This window comes from Salvia splendens, chromosome 17 (genome assembly GCF_004379255.2).
Source record: "Salvia splendens isolate huo1 chromosome 17, SspV2, whole genome shotgun sequence".
Lineage (NCBI taxonomy): Eukaryota > Viridiplantae > Streptophyta > Magnoliopsida > Lamiales > Lamiaceae > Salvia > Salvia splendens.
In genome coordinates, this window is record NC_056048.1 from 14,683,605 (window position 1) to 14,695,184 (window position 11,580).

Genomic DNA, 11,580 nt, shown 5'->3' on the forward strand with positions numbered 1-11,580 from the left:
CCTAGCTCTCGCTGCAGGCTTATCCACAATCTGGAAGTAAACTTTGAATCACGATCTGAAGTTATCGTTACCGGTACCCCATGTAAACGTATGATCTCCTGCACATAGATCTGGACTAACTTGTCCGATCCATACGTGATACGGATTGGTATAAGGTGATCACTTTTGGTGAAGCGATCTATAATCACCCAGATGGCAGTATTTCCTCGTAGGGACTTTGGCAGTCCCGTCACAAAATCCATCGTGATATGTTCCCATTTCCACTTTGGAATTTCCAGGGGCTGCAGCTTCCCATAGGGTCGTTGATGTAGAGTCTTCACTTGCCGACATGTCATGCATCTTTCTACGATCGACGCTATGCTCCTCTTCATGCCATTCCACCAAAATTGTTTTCTTCATATATTGGTATATTTTTGTGCTCCTGGGTGAGCAGTGTATGGTGTTTCATGTGTTTCACTCATTATCTCATTTCTAAGTGTCTCATCATTGGGCAAATGAAATCTTCTTTCAAAAGTGAGGGCGTTATCTGCCTCTTCGCGGTAACTTTCTTCTTTCCCCGTCCTCACTCTCAGACGGATTTTCTCTAATGCTTCATCACATCTTTGAGCCTCAACGATTCTGGCCCTTAGGTCCGGTTCAATATCCAAGGTGGCGATCCTACTTTCTACCGTTTCTGGTGCCCTTACTACTTCCAATCGCATCTTACGAAACTCTCGTATCAGATCTTCATCATGTGTGAGAAAAGTGGCCAAATGGGGTGTAGCCTTCCTGTTCAAAGCGTCTGCCACTACGTTTGCCTTTCCTGGATGGTAATTTATACCACAGTCATAATCTTTTACTAATTCGAGCCATCTGCGTTGTCGCATGTTCAGATCCTTTGCTCAAAGAAGTACTTGAGGCTTTTGTGATCCGTGAAGATTTCGCATCGAACTCCGTAGAGATGATGTCTCCAAATCTTCAACACATGTACCACTGCCGCCAATTTCAGGTCGTGTGTTGGGTAGTTTAACTCGTGCGGCCTCAACTGGCGTGATGCGTGTGAAATCACCTTGCTATTCTGCATCAACATGCATCCGAGTCCGATCTTTGATGCATCTGTATACACCACATAACCTGTTCCCGGTTCTGGCACGGCTAGAGCTGGTGCGGTGGTCAACTTTTCTTTTAACAGCTGGAAACTTGCTTCACATTCCGGTGTCCAATTGACTTTAACTCCTTTCTTGAGTTGTTGAGTCGATGGTCTTGCTATTTTAGAAAATCCCTCAATAAATCTTCGGTAGTATCCGGCCAATCCTGAGGAACTCCGAATTTCATTGGGTGTCGTTGGTGACTGCCAACGTTGTACTGCTTCTACATTGGAAGGGTCTACTCGGATCCCTTCTGCCGTCACTATGTGTTCAAGGAAATTTACTTCGCTAAGCCAGAACTCACACTTGCTAAACTTGGCATAGAGCTTTTCGGCTCTTAACGTCTCCAAAGTGTTCCTCAATTGTTCCTCGTGTTCTTTCTCATTCTTCGAGTAGAAGAGCACATCGTCTATAAAGACTTGCACGAACTTGTCCAGGTATGGGTGGAACACGCGGTTCATTAGATTCATGAACACAACTGGGGCATTGGTAAGCCCAAAACGCATTACAGTGAACTCGTAATGGCCATATCTGGTGCGGAATGCAGTTTTGGGTATATCGTCCTGTCGGACCTTCAGTTGGTGATAAATTGATCTCAAGTCCGTTTTTTGAGATCACACCGGCTCCTCGAAGTTAGACAATTAGATCATTAGTCCTTGGTAGAGAGTACTTGTTCTTGAGTGTCAACTTTGATCAACTCTCGGTAGTCAATACACATTCTCAATGTTCTATCTTTCTTCTTATAAGAGTACTGGTGCACTCAATGGTGATACACTGGGTCGGATGAAACCCAGGTCTACTAGTTCTTGTAACTGGATCTTAAGTTCTCCTAACTCATTAAGCACCATTCTATATAGTGATTGAGATAATGTGGTTGATCTAAGCCATCCATTGATTAATTTATTTTGTCTGACTAGTGAAGCCATTCCTCATCTTAGATTTCATCGTCAAATACTGAGTTCTCTAATGCTTGCATCGATCGTAATTGTAGCCATTGAGGTAGCGGGTTGACCTCGTAACCTCTCGCTTAGCTGGGGTAGTCTACTTTTCACAGTCTTTAGGATACTTTTGTTCTTGTCGCGATCTATTTTGTCATGATTTAGTATGGACTTCGTTTTACTTATGTTTATTTTTTAATATTGAAATAGTATAGGGGTGTTGGCTTCTTTCTCTAAACATTGCTGGTTTCGTGCCCTTTTTGGTTCGACTGGACTATTCGTGGTAAGATAATCTAGCATGACTTTCCAAAAGATCTAGACCTCATGTCTAGGATTAACACAAAACTCTATCGCCAGTTCCTTTCTGGGCCGTTTAATTGGGGGTGTGCAACGTATCATAAAATACTTCTTCGCATTGTGTTGCTAATGTTTTCCCTTGCTCCATGTTGTAGGACTCCATATCCGTTTCTTCGCGATAACTCTTTAAAGGAAATTTTTTTTGACTTTTCTCTTTTGTAGCAGGGATGGTGAGGGCAGTGGTGCTATCACACGTTCTTTTTCTCGAATGTCTCTACAACTTGTGGCTCTTCTTGACCACCTCTCAGGCGAATCTCTTTGGTTGATGGAATTTGTTTAGTCAAACGTAAACTACGAATGTACTCGGATTTTCTCCATGATTTTCATTACATTACCATGATTGAGGCTTCGTTCTTGTAGTTTACTTATCTTACTCGGAATAAGCATTTCGATCGATCAAACATTTATATATATATGGTCTTATACATCATCAAAAGTTGTGTGATCCATGTATATTCCTTCAACTTTTCTCTTCTTCTTAAGGTTAGTTACCTATCTACGTAGCATAATATTCGATCTTTTACCAACTTGTTACAAGTGGTACATAGATATGAAACGTTTCGTGTTGTCAGTTATGTTGACGCTTCTAGTTGGTGTATCATTTTTTGTCCGTGTGTCAAAAGAGACTTATTTATCATATGTATCTGAAAGGAATTAAGGCGATGCCTTTCCCGATAGCCTTGTGTCAAGAACTCGATGATTAATATAATAGTCTTAACTTGGATAGGAATTATCATACAAAAGAAGTATGACTGAAAATTCGAAGGGCTCCAGAATACCCAATGGGACAAGAATGACATCTCTTGTTCAACTCATATGAATTTTCGTCGACAAATGACTTTGAAGGCAAGTACTGAGTTCAATCGAGTTTATCATGTTCATTCAAAGAACTACGTAGCTCAACTGGTTTCAGATAAACCCATAGAAGTTGAGGCTAACTCCTGACGGAGATCGAAAGAACATGAGATAGGTCATGAAAACTGGATGGAAATGAATTAACTGTAAATTTCCATAGTAGGCTGCCACATAAGACAGTACTGTTGTCCAATTAAATTGAAAGGATCTGGACATTAAGGGTAGTGGTTCAACATGTCACCGCCTAAGATGATCAGCCGCGAAAAATTTAGAAACATAGGCGATTGCAATGAAGGAATATTGATCATGTTTCAAAGACATCTTGATATGGAATAACAAAATCACATCAATGATTTCATAGGTTCATTAAGGCACTACACTGAAATGAACTATTTGGAAAAATCAGCTAGATCAAACCCGTTAGGAAAATTGCAGTATGCTTGCCTTAACTTCAAGTTGCAGAAAGAAAAATTTTGAGACTAGGAATAATACATGTACTAGAACTGAGATAGAATAATTTAACCTTTGTAAGAAAGATATTGCTACTACACGGTTATAAAATAGAGAGGTGAACAAAAGTTCCAACATAATATGAAATTCTCTGAGGAAAATGTTTAAATGGCGTGATTATTTTGGAGGTCATAAATGTAAGCATCATAAGAATGAAATTTCATTGTATGAGTCCAAGAAATCGGGATATAGATCTTATATATTGTGGTTCAAAGGAGACAACAACAACTAACGACGCTTGAAACATAGGAGTATTCTAATTTGGGAATTGAAACTGAGTCACCACTTTCGTGGGAAAAAAAATGAAAGTGGCGTATTACTTGCAAAAACGTGAGTCAATCAAAAGTCTTAATAGACGACAGGGCACCATTGTTGAGGAGGTTCAGTAATTGTACGAGGGATGGTTTATCTTGAAGGTCATAGACGCAAGCAACTTTAGAATTAAAGGTTTATGCTTGGAGCTTACAAAGTTAAATCATTACTCTTTATGAACAATGAGTCAAAGGACTGTAGTCAATAAACTGGAAGTGAGTCATAACTTGCATAGAAAAAGGAATACTGACGTGTTGCTTGCAAAGATGCGAGTCAATCTAAAGTCTGAAATAGACGATGGGTACTGTCGTTTAGGAGGATTCTTAGAAAGAAATTTGTGGGAATCCAAGTAAGTACTGTTGATCATAATCATCGCTTCGAGTCATGTGACACTTCCTTGTTTGTTCTTGTGGAGCTCGGACATGATAAATGCGTTCTAGAAAACATACATTCCAAGATGGGATTCCTCGTGCTGTTAAAACTAATAACTGCAGTTGAACGTCATACTTTCATATTATTCTCGATAACTTAGAACGTTAATTCTCGTAAAGCATTGCATTCTCCATCGTGCTTCACAGCGTGCTATAAGGATTTTTTTCTGGGTTGCGTAGCCACTTTTGACATGTTACACAAGATTGAATCACTTAATTAGATCGTGGGTACGATCTCTTTTCGTGTAGGGATATATCTCCCTAATAGGATTGAGGGTACACTCATTCGGTTATGACTTAGTTATCATCAAGACATTGGGAACTTCATCATTTAAACGCTCAAGAGATGCCCATGTGTCGTAGGTAGTTCTTGACTCTCATGTGATCGTTATCATCTAAGAATAGATGAGTCCATTCATAAGGCTCAATCATGTGCATTTGATATTGTTCCAAAAACATCATAAATCGTGGTTTCGTCAAGACATAAGGTAGAGGAAAAGATGTGGGGTCCGCTTTCAGATTCATTCATCTACATTCTCCATTTTTTTAAAAACAGAATTAGGGGTTTGCCCTAACTTGCATATACTTGTTCCTTTGATCGCTTAGAAAAGCGGTAAGGAAGTCATCAACTTACAATACTGTTCAAGAGCGTCAAGCCTAACATATTTCTTAGGCATTCTATGTTCGCATGCATTAGTCATTCCATAACTTTCTAAAAGAAACTACCTCAATCCATCATCATACTCCACATAATCGAATATGCACAATTCATAATACTTTAGCATTTGTCTCAAATACCCCCTTATGCTTAACATATTAAACTTGACATTTCACAAGTCGTTGGGAGAAATGAAGTTGACATTCTTTTTCCTTGAAAACCTTAAATGTTTCAAAATATTTTCATAACAAGATCATTTTTCCATCAATCAAGTCCTTTCATAAATAACTGATCATTTTCTATAAATAACTGATCATTTTCTCGTAAACACTTCTTCTTACCTCATAATTGCGGTTGAACGTGACGAGTCGAGGTGTTGAGCTCCTTTAAGTTTAATATTTTAGTCATATTCTAGTCTAGTACTTTTATTCTAGACCAAGGCTTGAAAGAAGGTTCTTGGGTCCAGAGCGAAAGAACATTGCTCTGTACCACTCTGACAAGACCACAACTCCCTAGTGATAGCGAGCGCAGCTATAACGTGACTAAAATAGTCTCAAATAGAAAGGATCAACATAAGGGATAAGTCAAACTCAAAACATTAATTCTGAAGGCGAAAATGGTACATAGTCCAAATAAAATCAGAGTATAATGACTGGGTTCATAATTCCTAGTACATAATCATGTTGCAGCGGAAGAGTCCAAGAAAAAATAATACGTATGAAGACATACTACTTTGGGCTACCTAACTACTTATTAATGGTCATTTCCCAACACCTTCGCCTCCTCGTACACATTCAACCTGCACGTTAGAAAAGAAACATACAGGGCTGAGTACTTGATATACTCAGTGAGCATAGTGCCAAAAATAAGTTCCATTTAATTTGTCAGCCACAGTTGAGTGAACACGGAGTTTTTATTTAAAAAGGCCCGAGTCACTAAATTCCTTTCATTTCATATAATTGATTGCGCAATCACATGAACATAAATACCATATCTGAACGTAGGTGAACCGGGAATGTGACCAAATTCTACGACGGTCACTGGACCGGCCAACTCGAAAGCTAGCACACAGTCCCCATATGTGTACACTAGTCCGAGTAGGGTTTGCGGCCCTACTGGGACCCGAATTCGATTTAACATGATTGACATAGCCAAGCAGATAGGTAATCGTAATAGCAAAACATGACATGACAAACATGTTTAGAAAAGATTCACATTTTCATACTAAAATCACGTTTTGAAAAGAATGCCCACCTGATATGCTTATTCCTTAATTTAATTACTCGTGTTGGCCTCGCTCTGCCCTCGGGCAAAATTCCCTTAAAATATAAATAGCGTAGTACGCTAATTAGTACTTGAACTATTTCTCCTTAGAAAGAATGCATGCACCTTATGGCATAGCACCTATATCTTTATTCTTGTCTAATAAGATCTCTAGTCCTTTCTCGGGCTTCACTAAGTGATAGGATTTATTTATTCACTTCAACTAAATCCAGAAATATTCTATTATCTCAAACAAATAATCACTTGGGCACGTATTAAATAAAATATGGATTCTTGGAAAATCCCTTTTTAAATCTTTTCTTTGAATTTTCTTAAGGCTGCCCATGGCGTCCCGGGGCGACGCCGGTCGGCTTTTGCATCTCCAACTTTAATATTTTCTTTCCTCGGAACTTAATAAATTATTCGGAAAAATTAATTAATTGAGCTCCAACTCAATATTTTCCATCTTCGGGAACTCAGTAATTTATTCGAGAATTAATTAATCAACTTTCGAGTTCCAAGCTCGTCTCCATAATTAATTCTAGTCCAAGTAATCTACTCGGCTCAACCAAATTAATTTAGTAGACCCAAGCTTAGTCCATTAATTAAATTTCGATCCAATCATAAAATAAATCTCGGTCCAACAGGAAATTCTCGGCCCAAACTATTAATTCGTAGGCCATCTTAATTAATTCATCTCAAGCCCAACTAATTAAATTATGTAGTCCAACTTTAACTCCTTAGAAACCCCTCGGTCCATAATTAGAACCTAGTCTTCTTGATTTGTGTAGTCCTTCTACACGAGAATTGGCCTAATTAATTAATTGGAACAACTCCATCAATTAAATACTCCAGCCCCAACATCTTATTTAGGCAGCCCACTCACCATATCCTTTTTTTTTCGAAATCACCGTGACGGTGGAGGGTTCGTTGGTCCCTCGACCCTATATATCATAAAAGATCAACATTACATCAGAAATGCCCAAAAAGTGGCATGATTTTGAATCATATGAGAGTATTCAGTTGTCCAACCGCCAAACAAGGGCTGGACACCCTGCTACTCACCCTCAAAAGGAAAAATACACGTTTAAGCTATTCCTCATTCTCAACTCTAATATTTGGAATTCCCATTTGTTCCATCCGGACGATTGCTTTGAGATGTCTTGGGGCCGAGAGGCCATCAAAGATTAACATTGGAGATAAAGCCAGAGCCATGTTGACTAGAGATCCAGCAGCCATGTTACCTTCACGGTGAACGAAGGTGGCCTTGAGGACACAGGACCGTTGGAGGAGAGTGATTTGTGCCATGAGGTGGCGCGTCTGAGCTGGTCTCGAGTTCCTTGTGTTGATGAGTGAGATGACTTGTGTCGCATCCAATTCAATCCAGATTGTAGTTCCAAATTCCTTGGCCAACAGAAGCCCGCGAAGGACTGCGCTTAGCTCTGCTTCAAGGACCGACCCAACGCGAAGTGGTGTGGTGAAGGCTTTCAGTAGCGCGCCACGGTGATTACAGATGATCCCCCCTCCTCTCGCGTTTCCAGTAGCATCACGCAGGTTACCCTTAGCATTGAGCTTAACCCAAGGGGGGTCTGGGGGGTTCCACTTGATCGGGATAACCATTGGAAGTGGACGTCTTCTCTCCGCCCGATGCGGCATATTGCTGCGTTGATCAGTTGGCCGGAAACTGCTTCATGCTCTGCGAGACAGCTCCTCAGATGGCTCATGGGTTCCTCCTCTGCTTGTGCAAAGATAAGGATGTCATCCGCATATGCGAGATGGCTGATTTCCATGCAGCGCTGCGTGGATTTATACGTCATGTTCCATTTACCCAAAATTAACTTATCCAATGATCTCGAAAGATAATCTGTCGCGATCACAAAGAGAGCCGGGGAGATTGGGTCTCCTTGCCTAAGACCACGTGTTGCTTTAAAGAATCCAGAGGGAGACCCATTGACGAGGATGGAAAACAACACCATCCGATGCAGTGTTTGATAAGGCTGATCCAGAGCTCGGGGAAGCCCATTCGCCGGAGGATTTTGAGGAGGAAAGACCATTGGACCCGATCATATGCCTTGGCCAAGGAACATCTGGTAAGCTCATGGAACATCTCTTGGGCAAGGAGGATGTTGTCATTAAGGAGTCGACCTTTGACAAGGCAGCTCTGGTTTTGAGAGACCACGAGGGGGAGAAGGGGAGTAATTCTAGCTGTGAGGATCTTCGTGATAATCTTATTTGTGACATTGCACAGGCTAATAGGCCAGAAGTCCAACCATGTTGCCGGAGCTTCCTTTTTTGGGATGAGCACGATCGATGTGGCCGTGATGCTTCGGGGTAGGTAGGCGCCAAGAAAGAACTGCCTAACAGCAGCTGAAATGTCATGTCCCACAAGTGTCCAACAAGATTGGAAGAACGATGCCGTGTACCCGTCTGGACCTGGGGTACTATCCCCGGAAATGTCAAAAGCTGCTCTCTTGATTTCTTCAAGAGTGGGGGGAGTGATGAGAGCTTCAAGGTCTGTAGAGGGAGGGAGCTCTTGAATCAGGCTGAGATCTGGTTCACTGAGTTGAATGGGATCAGGGGCGAGAAGACCTTGAAAGAATGCCACTGCTGAGTTTTGGATATCAGCCTCGTCTTCCCAGTCTCTCCCATTAGCATGAATTTTGTGGATGTGCATCCGGACCCTTTTGTGTTTTACCCAACTCTGGTAGAACTTGGTATTCCTATCCCCATCCGAAAGCCATCGGAGGGTGGCCTTTTGACGCCAAAAATCCTCTTCCATCTTTAAGGTGAGAATGTAGGTTGCAATGTGCTTATTGATGGCTGCCCTGTTTTGCGGTGATGGTCAGCTTCAAAATTGGTTTGTGCCTCAACGATCAGCTCCTCGGTAGCTTTGAGGTTTGCTTGGACGTTGCCAAACACCTCCTTGTTCCACGTTTTGAGGGTCTTCTTGAGTCTCGCAAGTTTCATCTGGAGGTCAAGTAGACCTCCTGCACCCGTGTCCTGACTCCAGTCGTCACAGATGACATCCAGAAATTGGGGGTGGCGGATCCACATATTTTGGAAGCGAAAGGCTCTGGCTTTATGACGAGTGGGGGCCTGCAAACACCTCATAAGAACCGGCCCACGGTCAAAGGCAACACGTGGAAGGTTAGTCACCCTCGTCGAGTCGAAAACACTTGCCCATGCTTCATTCAGAAAAATTCTGTCAAGTCTTTCAAAGAGGCTATTTTTGGCCCAAGTGTAATTGGCACCGTCGAAATCCGGGTCGCGCTGCCTGCAGTCCTCGAGTGTCTCGGCGAAATCAATCATTTCCGCAGCACGGTTGGACTCGGTGCCAATCCTGTCGTGCGGATGAAGGATAGTGTTAAAGTCCCCTCCAATTGCCCACGGAGTGTCTTCTGAGAGAGCAGCCAGTTCACGAAGCTTTTCCCACAGGGGATACCTGTCCGCCCTTGAGCACTTAGCATAGATGGCCGAAATATGGAGAGGGCGTGTCACACCGGACAAGGTCAGCTGACCATGCAGCACCTGCTCCGAATCATCCAAAACCTCAAACGTGGCTCCTTATTCCGCAAAAATCCAAATCTTGCCATTGCCATTTGACCCTTTGAAGTCCAGCCCCAGGATGCTTGAGTATAGCCCCGGGTTTGGTTGGGTGAGGGGTTCCATTACCGCAAGGAAAGCAATACGATGCAATTTGATTAGTCTTTTGATCACGTTTCGGGTAGACGCGTTAGCGATCCCCCTAGCGTTCCAAAATAAAAGATTGCGCGACATAATCAACAACAAGGTCCCATACCTGAGGGGAGTGGACTCCACTTCTGGTATTCAATCTGCTAGTTCCTGCTGTCATTGAGGTTACCTCCTACACCGGAACACCCAGCGGCCCCTGGTTCAGGGCAGTCACCCGGGATGATTTCCATATCAAACTCCTCGTCTTCCTCCAAAGTTTCGGTATCGAACGTCCCATCTTCCATGAGTTTGTAGTACTTATTTCTGGTGATAGTTTCTCGGTGAAAGGTCTCCGAGAGATCGTCCACCAAAGGGTTGGAATCTTTCCCCTTCGAGCCAGCCTATGTCGGAGACCAGGAACCGTGTCTGGACGTACTTCGGCTTCTAGATGCTCCTCGATGAACCAACCCCTATGTTTTCCCCAGCTCTCGGCTGCTACTTGGAGAGTGCCCCGAGTGCCTTGCCCCATTTTTCCTCCTCCCCCGAGTTTGAAATCCGGCCTCTGAATTGCCCAGCTCAATGAGATCCCCCATGATGTCTGGGAGGGGATTCATGTCCACTTCATCAAGGCAGCCTTCGTTTTGCTTCCGAGGAGGCTCGACCCGTGGGCAATGTGGCGAGACCTGATCAACAACTTGTTGTTTAGTGGAGCTTGCCATTCCATGATTCCGCATAGGCCTTTGCGGTCTTGCACTTGAAGGGGCCATGTTGTAGTTCCTTTTCACTGGACGCTCCCCACGCCCATTGGCATAACAAACCTCGCTTGAGTGGCCCACGTGTTTGTAATCCGTACAGTAGGTGGGAATTTTATCCCATTTAATTTTTTGAACTGTCTCTCTGCCGCCAATATCAAGAATGATTTCATCTGGGGGAGGCTTTGTGATGTCGATTTCGATGCACATTCGGGCAAAGGACAACCTTGATTGGAGGCGGTAGCTCGGTCGATTTGAATTGGATTTCCCAGCAACTTACCGATTGTGAACAGAGTTGCTGTGTCAAAAAGGTGGATTGGTAGGGCAATGAGGTTGCACCAAATTGCCGCTATCGGGGATTCACAGAAGACATCGAAATCAGGAGACCATTTGAAAAAACGCATCGGGTGTCGCTCAATGAACCACGTCGGAGAGCCCTTTGGACCACCTAGGAACCTTGCGTAATCCGTCAAGCCATCGAACTGGATAAGGACGTGTTTTGCATTGATATACTTCCAAGAGAAGCTTCCATTAAATTTGATGTTGTTCAAAGCCTTTTGAATTTGATGTGTCGCCGGGATGGAATGAGAGAATTTTCCCACTATGGCGTGGCCCATATTTGCAGCTAGTTTCTGTATCTCCGCACCAGAGAAATAGATGGATGGTACCCCATTACTTAGAGTTGCGAAGCCAATCCTCTGGATA

General features: G+C 42.8%; 1 protein-coding gene across 1 annotated transcript; it reads right to left on the reverse strand.

Annotated features, from left to right (window-relative positions):
* Nucleotides 1–7,543: 7,543 nt before the first annotated feature.
* On the reverse strand, nt 7,544–8,071 carry LOC121774348. Its single transcript, XM_042171239.1, has one exon. It carries the CDS (start codon nt 8,069–8,071, stop codon nt 7,544–7,546), a length of 528 nt encoding a protein of 175 aa, XP_042027173.1.
* Nucleotides 8,072–11,580: the final 3,509 nt, after the last annotated feature.